Source organism: Camelus ferus, chromosome 2 (genome assembly GCF_009834535.1).
Source record: "Camelus ferus isolate YT-003-E chromosome 2, BCGSAC_Cfer_1.0, whole genome shotgun sequence".
Taxonomy (NCBI): domain Eukaryota; kingdom Metazoa; phylum Chordata; class Mammalia; order Artiodactyla; family Camelidae; genus Camelus; species Camelus ferus.
The window spans coordinates 45,485,306-45,505,341 of record NC_045697.1 but is presented as its reverse complement, the minus strand read 5'-3'; the positions used below and the strand labels follow the sequence as shown (position 1 = coordinate 45,505,341).

The window sequence follows — 20,036 nt, the reverse complement described above, 5'->3', positions numbered from 1 at the left end:
TAGTTATATTTTGACATCAAATACATTCTTCGTGAAGAGCTGGGAATAAAGTCTACTGTAGTTCCTTGCAAGGAATCTGAGAAGTTATCTCGTTCACCTTTCATGCCTCCCCTCCCATAAAGTGATCCTCCTGTAACAGTCTTGAATTATGACCACCTGTCTCCTGTCTGCCTGTTCCCACAGAGGGGTCTCACCATCAGGCTGGACACTTAGAAAGTCATTACCTACGTTGACCTGGATTCTGACTGCATTCAACTGTCACCTCTAGACTTAATTCTTATCTTTGACACTGAAAGAAAAACTGATCTCTCTGAATCTCTCTGCAGCCCCTCCAGCATTTGCAAACAATTCTTATGTCCCTGCTTAATCTTTTTTTTTTTTTCCCTTCCTCCAAGCCATGCATTTTCTATTTATTCAGCTCAAATTTGTAAGAGAGAATTTTAAGGCCAACTTCTTGGTTACTTTCCTAGTTGCTCTCTTCTGTGTCAAAAAGTAGTTAAAATGAGAGCACCCAGAATTAAGCATGCCACTCTAGATACAATTGGATTGGTGTGGCACACGTTAATGTTTTCTAGTAGATGTAAACTACAAACAGCCTAAAAATATACAAGCTATTGTTTTGTAACCTGATAACACCCACTGTGTTTTTTTTTAAATATTAGTATTGTATCAGTTTGTTCTTATTAATCAGAAAGTATACCTCCATGTTCTGATCCAATGATTCCAAATAGGGAAGTATCAGAATATTTCAGAATAGAAGTAGTGAACACAAAAGCATTTTTTTACTCACTGGTATTTCAGTATCAATATCTTCTCCTTAGATAAATCAATGCTATTCATGGGGAAGAGAGAAAGGCTATTGCCAAACTCCTGTTCTTCAGTATATGAGAAGAGACCTATTTGAAAAGTTATGTTCGCAACGTGACAATGAATATATGTATGTTCATGTATAACTGAAAAATTGCACTCTACACTGGAATTTGACACAACATTGTAAAATGACTAATACTCAATAAAAAATGTTTAAGAAAAAGAAAAATGATAAGTTGTATTAATATAAAATCTAAAAAATTAATAAAGCACTAGAGTAGTTGGATAATATTACCACATAATTCAACTTGCAGGGAAGTATTTATCTTATTCCTATTGATTCCTCTAGCCTCACTTACTCAAATTCAGACAACTCCCTCTCCCTCACCGCTGTTTTTGTCCACTGTAAATACTATTTGGTGGCTTTGGTGGTGGGGTGGTGGGGGGAAGAGCATTGACTTGCACAGAAATGAAATGCTTTAAAGTCAGAGTGGGTAAAAATAAAGTATGGATTAGAGACGTCAGGGCAAGTTTTGTGGAATGGTTGAGACTTCTAGCTCATTGTTTTAAAAAAGGCAAGGAGGAGGGAGATGTAGGTCAGGCAGAGGTCATGGGTCCCCTCACCCAGGTGGAAACAGCGCTTGTGCTGGGCGTGATATAACACCTTTAGTTAGGAGCTAAACATGAATTGGCCATTTCTTTTCTGAAGTTAGGCAGGTTTGATGTCGATAAGGACTTCAAATAACTAAGTTAATTTGGGATATTTTTATAAGTTTCTGTTTGAAACATTGACAATATTACGTATGCAAAAGCTTCCAGGTGTCAGCACTGCCTACACCCAACACATCCTTTTCCCCTCATTCTTTAAAGTCTGGTTCACAGGTTACATCTTCCCTCTGTGTTCCTCTTCCTCTTGCTTGGGGAAAGTTAATTGCTTCCTCCTCTGTGCTCCAAGGACATAATTAATACCTTTGACAGTAAGGAGCATCATCACGGCATAGCTACCTGCATATTAATTCTTAATCTTTTTCCCCAGCCCCAGTCTGGACAACAGTGGCCACTAGGCAGCCCTAAGACCCAGCCAAGGGTCCAGCACCTAATAGGTGTTCAATCGCAAAAAACATTTATTTTGCTTTAGCTCCTGTTCATCGTTGCTTGTAGTGGCTGTGTGTGTGTAATACACAAATAACACAACTGAAACTACATATAGAATCACTATACCATAAAGCACTATTACTCAACTGCCCATTTAACTCTATTTTAGAGCAGTTAGTTGGTCTTAGACTTTTGATTGCAGATTGAATCAATTAGCTACAGCTGGAGGGAAAATTTAAAAGCAATTGCCAAAATTATCTTTATCTAATATGTTCTTGGTAAAGGAAGGTATGTTGCATTCCAAAAAATAATCTTTTGCCCAATTTATTTTTGGTTTGCATATGCATGTTTAAGAAATTCCTAATTCTTCACTGCATTTAGAAAAAAAAATGCTTTTTTCCTTTCCTTTTGGACTATATGAGCACAAAACTGGTGGTCATTCTAGACCACCACTGTCCAAGAAAAATTAAATTTGAGCCACAGATGTGACCCACATATGTAATTTTAAAATTTTAGTAACCACATTAAAAAATATGAAAAGCCAAATGTGAAATTAATTTCAATAATGTATTACCAGCAGGGTGTCCGAGAATTCACCTCAGTTCTAACACTGTCTACCCAGACATCAAATCCCATAGGTAAAGGGCTCAGTCCCACAAGACTGCCCTCCACCTCAGGCGCCAATTCCAAACCCAGGTTGTTTTCAGTGCTTCTGACCAACTGGCTGAGGATTGGAGGTTCCCGCAACCCCCTCCCTGGCTCTGATTAATTTACTAGGGTGGCTCACAGAACTCAGGCAACCCATTTGCTCACTAGTTTACCAGTTTAGTATAAAAGGCTATCACTCAGGAACAGCCAGATAAAAGCGATGCACAGGGCAAGGTAGGGGGAAGGGCTTGACGCTTCCACGCCCTTTGTGGGTGCACTGCTCTCCCCAATTTCCACGTGTTCTCCAACCCGGAAGCTCTTCAAAGCTTGTTTTTTTGTAAGGTTTTATGGTGGCTTCATTATGCAGGCATGGCTTATGAAATCATTGGCCATTGGTGATTAATTCAGCCTCCAGCACCTTTCCCCACACCAGAGGTTAGGGGGTGGAGCTGAAAGTGCCAGCGCTCTAGTCACAGGATTGGTTCCCCCGGCAACCAGCCCCCACTCTTAGGTGGCCTCCAAAAGTCACCTGAGTAACATAACAGAAGACATTTCTGGCTCTCATCACTTAGGCAATTCCAAGGGTTTTAGGATCTGTGCCACAAACAGGGATGAAGGCCAAATATATATTTTTCATTAAAAGTCACATTATCACAATATTTAACCCAGTGTATCCGAATATTATCACTTCAATACATAATTAATATAAAATATATTAATGTAATATTGTACGCTCATTCTGTGCTAAGTCTTTGAAATACACTGTGTATTTTACACTTACAGCACATCTCAATTCAAACTTAAGTGATTAGTTGCTATCATATTGGACATTACCATTCGACTTAGCTGACATTCATTGAGATTTTTCTTATGTGTGATATGTATTACCTATATTCTTCCAATTAATTCTCACAATGATTCTGCCATTGATACTATTGGGCTCATTTTACAGATGAGCAAACTGAGACTTAAAGAGTTTAGGTAATTTGCCTGAGGACAGCTGTTGGGTGTGGTGGAGCTGAACCTGGATCACAGGGCTTTGACTTAAATTAAGGCACTGAATTAAAATTAAACCACCCAAAGAGACAGCGTGGCAGATTCTGAGACATTTATGAGAAGATATTGAAGGTTAGACACAAAGTGGAGTCTAGTTAACAGCAGATCACAAGGTATCTGGAAAAATGTTTGAAAGAAGGCAATATTTGCAAGCAAAATGTGGGGGAAAGGAGCCGGACTGGTTTCCCCAGTAAGACTCTACCACCCACATCCCTCTGAGTTCATTTCTTCCCAGCCAGTGTGTTCGTTTGGCAACCATCCGATTGCCACATACTTAGAACAGAGTGACTTCTCTTCCTTCCATTTTAAACTTCCATCTGGGTAAAAGTATATGCTCTGGTGATTGGTATGAATTAAAGCTGGAGTCTCTGAACAAGCCTGATGCGTGGCTTTGTTATAGAGGTCTGTATAATATTATCCTGGTGTCATGGATTATACAAATGTGCACAAATGGCAGTTTCCTCCTTTTCCTTCACACAATGTTAGAAATGAGTAAAATATGTGTCTCACTGCACTTCCCTCGTACTTGGGGACTCAATGAACTCATTATAAGTTTCCAGATCTTTTTTAAATGTTTTATTTTTTTCTGAAATATGGTTTTGATCAAGAACATAATTTCACGATTGCGTGTATGTTTCTGAAACAAATATGTATGTGAAACAAGTGCACGGAGGAGGGCTCAGGCTCTGGTGACCAATCCTGGGACCGGGGATTCTTGAGTCCAACCTCAGCCTTACCATTAGCTCATTCGATGATCTCAAGAGCAAGAACCAACTTCTGCCCTTACTAATCAGTCGCCTCTTCTGTTACCTTCATTTCTGCATTTGAAGAATTGGAAATACAGTTGGCCAGTTTCAGTCATTTGGTCAAACTCTACAGAAGAATTCAAGTTAAACCCATGTAATGTCATAAACTTTAGACAAGCTCCACAACAGCATTAATTCTTTAGGACAGTTTTGAAAGCGTGGCTCATTTTTTTATCTATGTTCTCTGAACATGGAGCTATACGGTCTTGCTTATCTACCCTCATCCTGCACCCTTAACTTTGTGAGGCAGGTAGAAGAAGGTGTAATCCTTGTTTTATGGTCAACACCAGCACTAACAGCAATAATAATAATTTGTCCTGAAGAAACACTTACCGGACCCCTTAGGAATGGATTTACACACATCTCATTTAATTCTGACGACAGGAGAAGAAGGCACTCTTCCATTTTGTGAATGAAAAATGGAACTTTTTCTCCCAAAGTTATATAGTTAATAAGTGACTGAGTCAGTCCTTGAGTCAAGGTGAGTCTCCTTTCACCAATGCTGGTAACCAGTAGGCTCTGCCTCACATAAGATGCTCCTGTGACACTGGCCAAATTTATAGGAATATTTCTCGGTAATCTCTGATTTAAAAGCCAGAGCTCTCAGCTCTCACACCACTGAGTTCACTACTGTATAAAGGAAAGAGCAAAAGACTAAAAATGTCTGATCCTTGCTGTGATATTTATCCAGTTTATAAAATTACTCCTGTTATCTTTTTGTTTAATTGCAGTGAAAATCACATAATTTAAAAATAGTTATCTTTAATTGAGCAATTCAGTGGCATTTGATACCTTCACGATGTTGCGCAACCACCAAGTCTACCTAGTTCCAAAATATTTCTCTCATCCCAAAGTCAAACCCCCTGCCCATCAAATGGTTTATCCATACCCCTCCCTCTCTTCAGCCCCTGGCCAACACTAGTCTGCATCCTGTTTCTAGTGATTTACCTGTTCTGAATATTTCACATAAATGGAATCATACAACATGGGATCTTTTCTGTATGGCTTCTTTCATTTAACAAAGTGTTTTCAAGGTTCATCCACATTGTAGTATCTATCAGTACTTCATTCATTTGCATGGCTGGATAATATTCCATTATATGACTGTATTACACCTTACCATTGATCCATTGATAGACATTTGAGTTGTGTCTACCTTTTGGCTATTGTGAAGAGTAGTGCTGCTTTAAACACGCACGTACATGGACTTGTTTGAATACTTTCAGTTCTTTGGGGTTTATACCTAAGAGCTGAATTGTGGCGTCTCATGTTGTTACTATGTCTAACTTTTTGTGGAACCACCAAACTGTTTCCCACAGTAGCTGAACCATTTTACATTCCAAACAACAATGTAAAAATGTTCCAATTTCTTCACAACCTCACTAACACTTGTTATTTTGTTTTGTATTATTATAGCCAGCCTAGTGTGTGTCAAATGGCACCTCATTGTGGTTTTGATTTGCATTTCCCTGATGACTAATGCTGTTGAGTATCTTTTCATGAGGCTGTTGGCTGTTTGTACATCTTAGGATACATGTCTATTTGATTCATTTACCCATTTTTTTTTATTGGTTTGTTTTGTTGTTGTTGTTGAGTTGCAAGAGTTATTTTTATCCTCTGGGTACTAGATTTTATCATATATATGATTTGAAACTATTTTCTCCATACTGTCAGTTGTACAGACTTTCTTGATAATGTTTTCTGATGCACAAAATTTATAATTTTGATGAAGTCCAGTTTATCTGTTTTATTGATTTATCTGTTATTTTCTTCTGTTACTTACACTTCTGGTGTCATATTTAAGACTCCACTGTCAAATCCAAAGCCAAGAAGATTTTCCTCCCAGTTTTCTTCTAAGAATTTTAGGGTTTTGTATTTAAATCACTGGCTTATTTTGTATATGATGTGAAGCAGGGGTCCTATTTACTCCTGCTTACTTTCTTATTTTTTTCCTTCCTAGGAACCCTTGAAACCACAGAACTGCATATTTTTAACTTGACTTCTCTAACCAAGTCTGAAAACATTTTATCTGCCACACTGCATTTCTATATCGGAGAGCTAATAAATATCAGCCTGAGTTGTCCAGTGTCCCAAGGATGCTCACATCATGCTCAGAGGAAGCACATTCAGATTGACCTCTCTGCGTGGGTCCTCAAATCCAACAGAAACCAAAGTCAACTCCTGGGTCATCTTTCAGTGGATGTAACCAAATCTCATCGAGACTTTGTGTCCTGGCTATCTAAAGACATCACTCAAGTTTTGAGGGAGGCCAAGGAAAATGAGGAGTTTCTCATAGGATTTAACATTACTTCCAAAGGACAACAGCTGCCAAAGAAGATGATACCCTCTCCTGAGCCTTATATCTTGGTGTATGCCAATGATGCTGCCATTTCTGAGCCAGAGAGCGTGGTATCAAGCTTGCAAGGACATCGGAATTTCCCCACTGGAGCTGTGCCCAAACTGGATAGCCGTATCAGGGCTGCCCTTTCTATTGAACGAAGGAAGAAGCGCTCTGCTGGGGTCCTGCTGCCTCTGCAGAACAACGAGCTTCCTGGGGCAGAGTACCAGTATAAGGAGGACTGGGGTATGGGAGGAGAGAAAACCTTACAAGACTCTTCAGACTCAGCCCCCTGAAAAGAGCAAGAACAAAAAGAAACAGAGAAAGGGACCTCACCAGAAGAGCCAGACGCTCCAGTTTGATGAACAGACCCTGAAGAAGGCAAGAAGAAAGCAATGGATTGAACCTCGCAACTGCGCCAGGCGGTACCTGAAAGTGGACTTTGCGGATATTGGCTGGAGCGAGTGGATTATCTCCCCCAAGTCCTTCGATGCCTATTACTGCTCCGGCGCGTGCCAGTTCCCCATGCCGAAGGTAGACGTTGTTCTTTGTCCTGGGCTTCCTCTTTCCACAGGGTAGAAAGACACGAGTTGAGTGTGTGTTTTCATTTACAGAGTCCATGTGGACCTTTATTTATTGCATTCTAAAGTGTAATTGGTTACATGCTTATGCTTGGCTTTTCTTTAATGGTTGTTAGAGTAATACGAAGTCAATATTGGTATGAAGAAGGTTATGAGGAAAAAATGTGCTTGTAAAACATATTTTCCTCTTTGCTTCCAAACACTGTGCATATTTAGCTACATGGTCACATGCGTATTAACACCTGTCCACAACAAGAAAGCCCCAAATGGTAGAAGGCTGATCTTTGAGGGGTACTCAGGGAATGAGTGAATATCATGAGAGCAAAGGGAAGGACTAATTGGATTGATACCATGATGCAGAACATTTTAATCGTCTCTTGTGAGATGACCCCATGGGGGTCAGAATTCAGATTAGACCAGGTAAACTTGCCTCAGGAAATCCACCAGATGCTTATTTCATTTGCTTCCCTGAAAATAGCAGAAAAAGAAGTCATAATAGGATACAATGACTCTGTAGACTTCTAAGACTTATTTCAACCGCTCAGAGCTTACCGGTGTCTCTTCCAGAATCAATAGGGACTGAACCTTATCATATCAGAACTCAGGATCCTGACAAAATATATTCTCAGAAACCTCCACAGCTCAACCTCCATCTTGCATAGCAAGTCCAAGGGACTGGTATCTTTGGATTTAAAGTAAATAAGATATAGTGGCGCCCTCTGGTCTTCAGTTAAGTTTGTTGCTGCACTTACATCCTTAGCTTGTAACAATTTGAATCTCTGTTATACAATGAAAAGGGGTGCTAGGAATAAAATTCAGGGGAAGAATAGTGGGTTTTTAGTTTTGGTTTCTTTTCTTTCTTTCTTTCTTTCTTTTTTTCTTTTTTTTTTTTTTTTTTTTTGCAAAGCTTGAAGTGAATCAACTCTGGCTGTGGTATGTTAATTGAGATAAAATCCCTTTGCCTCAAAAAGTGACCGACTTCCGCTGATAGATCTTTAAAGTAGCATGTTCGTGTTGCAGTCCTGTGGCCACTGGGATGCTTCGTGTAACACACACGTAAAGCAAAGGGCCAACTAAACAAGGCCAGGTCGGCCTCAGGTCAGGAACTTGATTGAAATCCCATTTTATAGTCAGAATGTCTCAGAAGGACACGCTTTCTAAATTTTCTCGACCTTGTGGATTCCATGTTTTGTGAATCCAAACACAAAGTAAGGATTATATACATTTACAATGACATAAACAGCCTTACCTTGTCTAAATATTCATAAAGGAGTTTTACTGATCAATCAAAACTTGTTCAAACTGGGATAGAATTTAAAACACACAGCCAAGATGCCCAGAATAACAGGCGATGATGAATCTTTACAGTGTGGCTTGCTTTGTGGCGTTGAGAAGTAGAAACAGATTAAAAATGGGTTAAAAACAGATTAAAAATCTAAACCTGGGGTGACTGATTTTAAATGAGTCTCGGAGTCTTCCAAATCATTCCTCTCACTCTCACAAACTGATTTCTTCTAGGTAGCCTGGGGAAGGCACTTTTCTCTTCCCTCCTGACTCCAGAGTTTAGGGCCCAGGGAGCCATGATAACGTGGAGATACTCAAGCCAGTTAGCTTTTCCACCTTCCCCTCGGGAGACCGAGACCTAGCCTGGTCTCCACCGCTCTCCCAGCTTGCCTCTCCCACCCCCTGTTGGCTTTGCTTTCTTTCACTCTTTAAAAGCCTCACTGTTGCTTCAGTTATCTTCATTGTGGTTCTCACTGACCTAAAGAATAATGATTTAAAAACTTGTGAGAGGTAAGTTAAGGATAGAAGAGATACGTTTAAGGAGAGAAGTGTTCATGTAACAGAATGATTAAATACTTTAATCACATATGGGCTTCTTAACCTTAATGTGCCTGCAGTTTGCCTGGAGATCTTGTTTATCCACGGATTCTGATCCAGTGGCGCTGGGGGTAGAGCCTAAGATCCTGCGCATCTAACAGGCTCCTAGATGTTGCTGGTGCTGCTTGTCCACAAATTCAAATCCTTTTGGCTTAAAACTTCCATCCACCTCTTACCAGCGACTGCTTTTAGGGGGAAGTTACTCAAGCTTTCTATATGTTCCTTTCCTCATCTCTGAAACAGGTACAAACAGTAAACAGAAATATAATAGTATCTACCTAATAAAAAATGGTGGGAAAATGAGACCGTAGAGCACCTTACGCTTAGTAGGCACTCAGTAAATTTTTGCCATTGACATAATTCCTAATGGCCATTGCTGAGACTGAGGAGAACAGAAAATCGAATGTAGGGGGCTGAAGAAAGACCACACAAGAAAAGGGATCAAGAGGATAAAAGATGTAAGACAAGAAAATGTTTTGTAAATGTTTCTTATCCCTCTTTAAATATCACAAAGCCTAAAATAGGATTCTCCCTTCGGGTCCCGCAGTCCGTAAGTTCTTTGGAAAGTAACAGAGTCAGAAGAGCATCGGTTACAGCAACTGAGCTCATGATAATATTTGTCAGAACTTGGAATGTCATCAGAACTCCAGGGAGACATAACACGGATGAGTGTGGAGGTTTCTCTCTGAGTTTGAGATTTCCTTTTGCCAAGTTGAGAGTGGAAGTTTGGCTGTGACATGGAGTTCCCAGTCTCTCATCACCTTGTGTGGATCTGCTTAATTTTTACAGCTTTCCAGTGGTTCCCTTGAAGCCTTCCAGGCATGGTGTCTTTCAAGTGTGCAGTCACCCACAGGATGGAAGCTGTGACATTAGGGGTAATTAATAAGCACCGTTGTTATCAGCACAGAGTCCAACATGGTAACCAGAGTAAACTACTTAAATAAAAATATAGTCTGAGCAACAGAGGGAAAAAAGGTCTCTGACCAGATCAATACAAACACATGTGGAATCAGTGAGGCGCCAAAGAACATTCAGACAGTAGATATACATTTTGCCCCAGAGAAATGTTCTCCCAGGCCAGATCCTCTGCTGGGCCTCCTTCCTTCTGGCCTCCTGAGTGACAGCCTGCTCTCCAGAGCTGGGCTCTTCGTCTGCAAAAGTCGACAACCTGTCTGTAATTCAGAACAGCTGTGTTCTGCCTTTCCCAAATTCCAGGCTTTGCCCTTTCACTGATTCCAATTAGATAGTTTCTGGGCTATCACACCCATGTGGGCTGGACTGGAAGAGCATGGAGCAAAACCCCAAGTGGCCCGAGTTAGCAATGAAGGCTCTGAGCTGATGACATACTCTCTGCTGCTAATGCATTTGTAACCAAATCCAATGTGAGGACATCATCCGCAGCTTGGCAGGTGTGTGCCTGACCCCTGCAGGTTTCATTCACAGACACGGCAGCTTGGGTTTTTCTGATTTCAAGCCCATATAGCCGATCTGTCCTCCCCAGGAGAGACCCCTGGAATTCTGCCATGAGATGAAAAATACCCACACGGCTTTCGCCAAACCTTTGCCTCCCCTCACCACTGTAATAGAGATGGAAAACAGATTTCATTTATTTTATTTTATTTTTTTATTGAAGTATGGTCAGATTACAATGTGTCGATTTCTGGTGTACAGCATAGTGTTTCCATCATACATATACATACCTATATTCCTTTTCATATTCTTTTTCATTATAGGTTGCTACAAGGTATTGAATATAGTTCCCTGTGCTATACAGTATAAACTTGTTGTTTATCTATTTTATATATAGTAGTTAGTATCTGCAGATCTCGAACTCCCAGTTTATCCTTTCCCACTCTCTTCCCCTTTTGGTAATCATTAGTTTGTTTACTATGTTTACTATGTCTGTTTCTGTTCTGTAGACAAGTTCATCAGTGTATTCTTTTTCCTTTTTTAAGATTCCACTTATGAGTGATATCATATGGTATTTTTCTTTCTTTTTCTGGCTTATTTCACTTAAAATGACGATCTCCAGGTCCATCCATGTTGCTGCAAATGGGATTATTTTATTCTTTTCTATGGCTGAGTAGTATTCCATTGCATAAATATACCACATCTTCTTTATCCAGTCATCTGTCGATGGGAATTTAGATTGCTTCTTTGTCTTGGCTGTTGTATATAGTGCTGCTATGAACACTGGGGTTCATGTATCTTTTCAAATTAGAGTTCTCTCTGGATATATGCCCAGGAGTGGGACTGCTGTGTCACATGGTAAATCTATTTTTAGTTTTTTGAGAAATCTCCATACTGTCTTTCATAGTGGCTGCGCTGAACTAAATTCCCACCAACGGTGTAGGAGGGTTCCCTTTTCTCCACACCCTTTCCAGCATTTATCATTTATGGACTTTTGAATGGTAGCCATTCTGATTGGTGTGAGGTGATACTTCATTGCAGTTTTGACTTGCATTTCTCTGATAATGAGTAATATTGAACATTGGAAAACAGATTTCAGATGAAAATGACTGAGCCATTGTTGTTGACAGAGGTCCAAGGGAACCAACGAGGATTAGAGGAATGAAGTTATTTTTGCATGGAATGGTGCAAAGGCTGGGAATAGCAAAGACACAGAAGTAGGAGGCAAAGAGGATAAACACTTTGAATGAAGCGTCCTATAGAAAGAAGAAATCCACAAATGAGTTCAAAATAAGACACCCTCAATTCATTTGCTGAGGTTTTCAATTCCAATCTTTAGTCATGAAGATGAACTCAGAAAATCCTACACTTGATATGCTGAGTTAACTAAGCAAAAAAAAAAAAAAAAAGAACCTAAATGGATGTCAACATCATGTTTCACCATCTTTAAAAAGACAGACTGGGGAGGGAAATAACACAGGTTTGCATTTGTCATCATTAGGTTTCTTAAGCTATGTAAAGAGAGTCCTGAGAAGTGTGAACTAAACTCAAAAACAAACAAAACATTAGACTAGCAAATGACCGCGTGGAGCTTTTGTACATGACATAACTATTCTGGGTCACAGCAGCTTGATCAGAGGATTCCACAGTGGAAAAAAGAGGGGGGAAACTCCCTAGAAAATTGAGAGGTTCCTGATAAGACCCACCAGTCCGGAATCAAGGGCTTGTGCCTGGATTCCAGGGAGCCCACCAGAGAGACTGCTCATAGTTCCTGAATCTATGATTTGTGAGTTAGAGCTTAAAAAAAAAAAAAAAAAAAAAGGACAGGAATTTTCCTAGGAAACACCCATGAATATTTTCCATATCTACGCCAGGTCATTTGTTCAGACACTTTTATTTTTGTTGATGGGAATTATTTCCACAGAAATAGGTAAAATGGAGGGTATGCTATTTTTTTTTTTATAAGTATTGTGTCCATTTGGCAAGTATTTATTCAGTGTGTAGAGAGTCTGCGTTGCTCTAGGCACTGAGGACTGGTAACGCACAGCAGGATTTATGGATCAAGTCCTCATCTGCTTAAATAGATCTACTTTTTTATGAAAATTAAATAGTATAGGAATGAGTAAAATTTTAATAGTAACAGAATAATGTCAGAAAAATCTACGGTTTAAAAAAATCCTTTGGGGCATTATTGTATGCTGTTTGGATGATTGAATCTTAAGAATAAAACAATAGAAGAAAAGTGGCTGCAGACGTTCTCTTCAGATATTACCAACACTGGTGTATGTCATCAGACGGTGGCGACTGGCCGCTCTTGCACTCTGGGGATTGCAGGTTGTGTTAGTTACACAGGTGGTATTGATGCCACGGGGCACTCGATACGCAAAATAGAACAACATAGACTTCCTGTCCTTCAGGTGAGAGAATACCTTGCTTTGAAAAGCTGATTGATTAAAAGTTAACTATTCTTTTTAACATACACTTAAAGTCTCTAGGAAGAGAGAGTAAATAAAGGAGCTGGCCATCATCAAGGCAAATGTTTAAATAACATGCCTGTTAGCAATCATGTTGAAGTCTAAGGTATGAATAATTTTTTTGTTCACTAGAAGGGAAAGATGGGATGAGATAAGTCAGATTTGACCTTTCTCTGCCAAAAAGACTATTATTATTATTGTTGTTGTTTATTTGTTTTACAGTATGCCCTCTTTCTAGATTATTTGCTTCTCCCTTGGCTCGTATGTACTCTTAACCTTTTAACTGGTTCCAGTTTCCCATTTTGGGTGTTTTAGGTGTATAAAATTGAAATACCAGTTCACTGGGGGCAGAGGTGCCTCTGAAACATGGCTCAAAATTGTGAAATTAAATAAGCCAGAGTTTTGGCCTAAATCCCACTCCTGAATTGACATGTGATCTCTGGCCAGTTACCAAATTCCTGCTTCTACATTCTTTTGAAACAAAACTGTTTTCATCTGCTTCACAGAGACAGTGGGAGAACTAATGTTGAAAAGTGTGGCATCTCTCAGGAAGAGGTCCTTACCCCTCTGGCAATACCGAAACATTCTGGGCTTAGAAAAGTGACTGGTCTTCAATGCTGAGCAGAGCCGGATGACGCTCTAAATAAAACCACATGTCTCCCATGGATGTTAATGGTCCCATTTGGTATTTCTCGGGAACAGATTTTACCCAGGCTTCTTTGGTCAAACTTCTGACATTCATGGGATAACCTCAGGCCCCCCAGATTATTCCCAGAGGATATGCCGCAGGTTTACAAAACCGCGCTTCAGCCTTTGTCTGAACCCATGGAGCAACAGTGACCCCCAGTGGCCAATGGAGTCTTCTTAACCCCAAGTTTGTGCTCCTGAGACTTGAGTACTGTAATTACATGTTAGAATAATCACCATCAGTTCATCCTGTTGCTAGCCATTACATAAATCAATACTTCTTGACACGCTTGGTGTTTTTTTTTTTTAAAACAAGGTATAAATATCACCATGGCAGTGGCAAAAATATCTATGTTAAATAGGCGCTTGTTAAGGGTTCTTTACCATTAGCATAGGATCAAGAACAAATTGTTTCTGCTGCAATCTTGTTATTGAAAACATCCTAGGATGTATTAATCCCCTGTTTGGACTTTAAGTCACTTTTAATTAAATGATTCTTGCTTAGAAAACTGGATTTAAATCCTCACTCTATGTGTCTACCTGACTTTAGACATGTCGTTTAAGCATTTTGAGTCTGTTTCTCTACCTGTAAAATGTAAGAAATGGTAGTTTTGTTATAAGGATTAGAAAGACTACATATAACATGCCTGGCACATAGCAGGCACTTAGTAAATGACAACTCTTTTGGTGATGGTGATATTGGAGATTGGGCTGAATGTGTAACGTGCCAGGGCTTAAGTTGTTGAAACAAAGTTCATGATATGTACATTTTAGTGATGAGGGGATACAATTCTACCTAACGTATGTCCTCCCTTTTCTTTTTCTAGTCTTTGAAGCCATCAAATCATGCTACGATCCAGAGTATAGTGAGAGCAGTGGGGGTCGTCCCTGGAATTCCTGAGCCCTGTTGTGTGCCGGAAAAGATGTCCTCGCTCAGCATCTTATTCTTTGATGAAAATAAGAATGTGGTACTTAAAGTATATCCAAACATGACAGTAGAGTCTTGTGCTTGCAGATAACCTGGCAAAGAACTCATGTGAATGCTTAATTCAATCATTAGTTTATTTTTATGGACTTTTTTTTTTTTTGCACTGCCAATGCATTTCATGTCAAAAATTTTTTAATAGTCAGAAGAGAATGAGCAAAAAATATTCTGATGATTTCCACCAAGGAGAACTGGACTGTATTTGTTTCTGAATGTAGCTAAAAGGAAGATTTTAGTAAATATGGACATCTGTTTCTTTTTTTTTTTTAAATCACACAAGAAAAATAATCACTCAAACTGTTGTTAGAACTGTTGGAGAACACACTGATTTATTTTTGTAATGGGCTTTGAAAATAGATTGGAAAAAAAGACCAATAGCTTATCATTTATCTCTGCTCATAGAGAATAGAATAATTTCATATTTTAAAGTAGGCTTATTGCCTTAGATTCCTGAGCAGCTCAGCAAGTGCTAAATAATCCAATCCACTTTGATGTTTATCTTCAAATGTGTTGAGACTCTTGTTTGCCTGTGTTTTTCTCTGTGGGTCATGGTGGGAAGCGCTGAGTGGAGAGTGTGTGCTGAGTGTTGGTATATACACATGGGAGACATTGCCAGGGGCCTGTACCCTCTGTAGGAAGGCTTGCTTAACATGGTTTTCTATTCAATCTGCACAGGATTCTTTGGTTTTTTTCATTTCATGTTCTGGAAAGCACCATTCAATTATGAGAACGTAACCAAAAAGGCTAGAGTGATCCAAGCTCATATGCAGAGAGTTACCATTTGGCCCAGCCATTTATTGGGAAATACCAACGTTTTCATTTCATGGCCTCCCAGGAAAGGGAAGCAGCAACCCAACTTTCGAAAACCCAGATGTGCTTCCTCTTCTGTGCCTCTATTCCACAACTACTTTCAATTGTTCTTTTAAACTGAACTCAAAAATTCAATTAAACTTTTAATTTTCTTAATGTGCCTTTACTTGCTATAAAGTAATCATCAGATTCCAAGGCTCAGAAATGGATGGATGATTAGAGATTAATCACAATCACATGTTCAGTATCACAAGTCCAGGCACTTTTTCACACGGATCAAGGCTTTTGGCTCAGCCATGAAATCTACACTTCAGCAAAGCTCACTGAAATTATCCAACAAGAAAGGGATTAAAACATAGATACTTCTTTGGTTCTTTTTCCCATTTCCATTTGTCATAAATATCTCCTCTTACACTGCTGCCCTTGAAAAATTGTGCCAAAAATTTTTCGCTCATTGAATTTGTGTGTGTGACCAAGACGTTTTCAGCCCCTGGGTTGCTGGTGTTCTGTCTACAGTTCATCCTTTTCTCAGCTCAGTCTGGCCAGACTACAGACAACTGAGCCGTTGCAGAGGCCGCGAAGTAGCAGAAGACATGGGGCTTTGTTCTGTTTCTGCCTTTAGTGATCAGTGGTGGGTTGTCATTTAAGAAATACTAATTGAGCATTTATTTTGTAAAAGACACATGTTAATTGTGTGTTTTTAGTGTCCTCACGGGTAAAATGAAGAGGCTGACTCGTTGACCTGGAAGAAAGGTCCTTCTGCCACCCGAAGTCTGGGTTTAGCATACTGGCTAGGTCACATACCTCTTCTTGGACGGACGATAGCAGTAGGGTAAGAACTGTAAGCATCGCTGTCCATAAACCAAAGGTGAGACCATCCCACTCTTCAGTGTTTCTGAGTGAGTGTGGCCTGCTCTGTGGTTTAAGTAGTAGTGCTAGCTTATTGGAAACCCATTAAAAGAAGATCATGAAAAAAAAGTTCTTTAACACTTTGGGTCAAAGTGTGTGTTGACTTCATGAATGAGACACACCTATTCTAAGTAATGAATTAAGTTCTGGTGCCTGAGTTACTATGGTTTCTTATAGTTCATTTTTTGTTGTTGTTCTGGTAGCATAAAGTTAAAGATTCAAAATGAGATAAGGGATGAAATGATTTTTAATACATTTTATCAAAAATCTGAAAGCAAAATTATGTCATAGAAGTGAGCCAGTGTATGGCTGCCCTATCCTGGTCATAGCGCCTTTCAGTGAAGAAAATTTTTTTTCCATTGGCAGATTGCGTGAAATTCTTTATTTAGTTTTTTTTAGAGAGATATCAACCAAAACCTCTAGTACTTCCCAGTAGTTCTTCTCAGCCTTCTTCTATCCAGATGTCTGTTTGTTACCTTTCTTAATTTGAATTGATGCCTGCTTGTTACAGATTAAATCCTACAGCAGCCAAAAAAACAAAAAACAAACAAACAAAAACCAACTTTGAATAACAAAAATTTCCAATTTTTTAACTAATTAAGATTTCATCTTAAGTAGCAATTGATATGACAAGAGTCTAACACAGTGAAAGAGCTTAGATAGTCTCTTAGCATCCAAATCCTTTTTGACCAGTAGTTACTTGTCGGTGACCTTGTAACCATCATTTTGCTACTTCACTGGGGACATATTAAGGTATAAAGTTCAGTCTCAAAAAATAAAGGAAGATTATTTTTCAGTATTAAGGGTTGAAGTAAATGAGGTAATATTTTAATTAATAAAAATGTACACGGAACAGTTGGAAAATTGAGTGACTATTTTGCAATTTGTTGGGTACTAGTGTCTGTAATTACTACGTAAACTTTTTATAAATCTCCTAATATTAAAGCAGCATTAGTGAGAAAAGACATTATATTTATAATGCTACTTCCTAAGTCATGCTCTTTCTCTTCCCCTCTTCCAACCACCTTCCCGCCCCCATTCCTACATGTCACACACCTCTCTCACACACACACTCTCTCACACACACACACACTCGCATACACACACAGAATTAAGTCACTTAGAAAATGGATTTTTTTTCAATAACTCTTGAATTCAAATTCAGGGGCTGCTGATGTCAATATAGTATTTTCAAAGTATTTTGTCAGAACTTGTATAAATAATATACAATTTATAGGATTTGAGGTTGTAAAATTTCAACTAGAAGAGCGGACTCCCCAGATCTCAGGACGACAATATCCCAGATCACATTTTACATTCACCTGGCTATGTACTAACTGATGGTCATTTATTCATTAATGTAAGATTTTTTACCTTAATAGTTCTCAAAAACCTTTTTGCCCATTTATTATTTTCATAGACAATCATATGTGTATAATATTATAATCAGTCTGGGTTAGAATAATTTTTATATAATTACATTATTCAGTTTAGTCTTTCTCCGTGCTAACACATAAGTAATGTCTGGATGTTGATTTGGTTGAATCAAGGTTGGGTTAGAAAATAGCTTTGCACACTTGATGTGTTAAGATGAAATATGAGATTAAACAAGATATCGTGGGTAAGTCTGAGTTCTCTGTATATCATTTTTCCCTTGAGAATTGTATTTTAATGTAGTCTATAGGTGCTTAAATGATCCCCTTTTCCTAAAAAAACCAAGCCTTCCCTTCAGCTTTCCACCTTCATTTCTATAAATGTTTTAGTTGAGAACTGAATGCTTGTACAGTCAATGGCAATTTAAAATATATATATATTATATATGTATATGGAAAAACTTTAAAGATGCTTTTAATTTATTTAATGACTGTTGCCTTCCTATAATGGTAATAATTTTCATCCTTAGATGATGAGAAAAAATTCTTTTTACTATAGTTATTACATGCAAAATGACATTTGGTTCTTTAGTTCAGTTACTAAAGGGGCGTATTGCAGTGAAACTGTGAAAGACGCTTCACTACTGACGTGTAAGCTTTGCTGGCTTTGTATCACTTTCCTCCAGTAATGGAGAGCTTTTCACTATACAGTATGGAAATAAAGTTGCTTAATTGAACACCTCCCCTATTCTCTTCTACTTCTCATTGGGAAAGACTGCATTTTCAAAACTTGAAAAAGTTGAAATACTGCTGCATTTGAAAAGAGATAATTAATAAAGCTTAGGCACAGAGTGGAACGTTTTCACATGGTATCATGAATGAAGCATCATAACCTACCAACAACATAGCATGAAAGATAATTAACATCGTGGAACAATATTGAAATATACCCATAAGGGAAAAAGTCCTGTCTCCCAAACTTGAGAAACTCAACTTGAATTATTTCATATTTTCTTACTCTCTCTCTCTCTTTTAGCATTTCATGTTAAAACTCCACATCTCCTACTTGGAGATATTTTTTCTAGATGCTTGTATCACTATTTTGGCAATCATTTCATTTCATCTGTCTTTGTTACCATGTCCTGTCCATATAAATCATATTGCCAAGCGCCTGAAGCAGACTAAGGACTTTGTTACTATCAATTATATTTTATCTAATCCAGTCTTCCCATTTGCCAAATAAGGAAATGTAGACATGCTGTGGTTTACACCTATTCAGACACAACTCATAATGCCGTCCCCTGAAAACCGGCCCCCACCAGCAGAGATGGGTTCCTGGCACTAACAGAGATAGGCATCTGGCAGTTTAGCAAGAGAATGAATCTGGCACAGATAGAACACTGAGCCTCGCAGAGTAAGGAGAAACTGCCTTGTTCCCAAAGGTGTTCCAGTTTCCGCTCCTGTCTCTGCTAAACTGCGCTTCCTGTCCTTGGATTACATGCGCTATCCCTGTGAACTCAATAATGAGCTCACTTGTGCTTGAGCAAGTTTGAGTCCATGTCTGTAAATTGCAACCAAAAGAATCTTGACTGTGATATACTGAACTGTTGAGTATGCCCAGAGCCACATGACGAACTATTGGAAAAACTGGTACTGGAACCCTTCATAACGTCATGGAGAGAACATGGTCCCTGCTGTCAAAAAGACCTGCATTAGGATCTTGGTACCGCCAGTTACTGCTGGGGCAATAGGTGTCCTTGAGGAATAATAACTGGGTCACCATATGATAAGGGTGGTCAGTTCTGTTGTAATTCGCTGACTCAGTTCTTATGCCAGAGGAATTGCCTTGAAATACCTCTTAGGATAAGACTTTATAGCTATTAGAAGTTATGCGGTGGACATTAGGGTTAAGAATAAGAACCTTGAATACAAATCCATATCATCCTACAAATCATTTAGTACAGGTATATCTTGGAGATGTTGTGGGGTCAGTTCCAGACCATTGCAATAAACTAAATATAGCAATAAAGTGAGTCACACATTTTTTTCGGTGTTCCAGTGCATATAAAAGTTATATTTACACTATACTGTAGTCTATTAAGTAAGCACTAGCATTATTTCTAAAAACATGTACTGACCTTAATTTTTAAAACACTTTATTGCTAAAAAATTC

The 20,036-nt window shown here is 38.8% G+C and overlaps 1 protein-coding gene across 1 annotated transcript in view; it reads left to right on the top strand.

The window, feature by feature from the left end:
• BMP3 (bone morphogenetic protein 3) overlaps positions 1 to 18,606 on the top strand; it is a 28,758-nt gene extending 10,152 nt beyond the window's left edge. The window contains 3 exon segments of the mRNA XM_032456927.1: positions 6,376 to 6,995; positions 6,997 to 7,287; positions 14,614 to 18,606. Of these exon segments, the coding sequence (XP_032312818.1) occupies positions 6,376 to 6,995; positions 6,997 to 7,287; positions 14,614 to 14,805 (1,103 nt within the window). The 3' untranslated portion in view covers positions 14,806 to 18,606.
• The last annotated feature ends 1,430 nt before the right edge of the window (positions 18,607 to 20,036 follow it).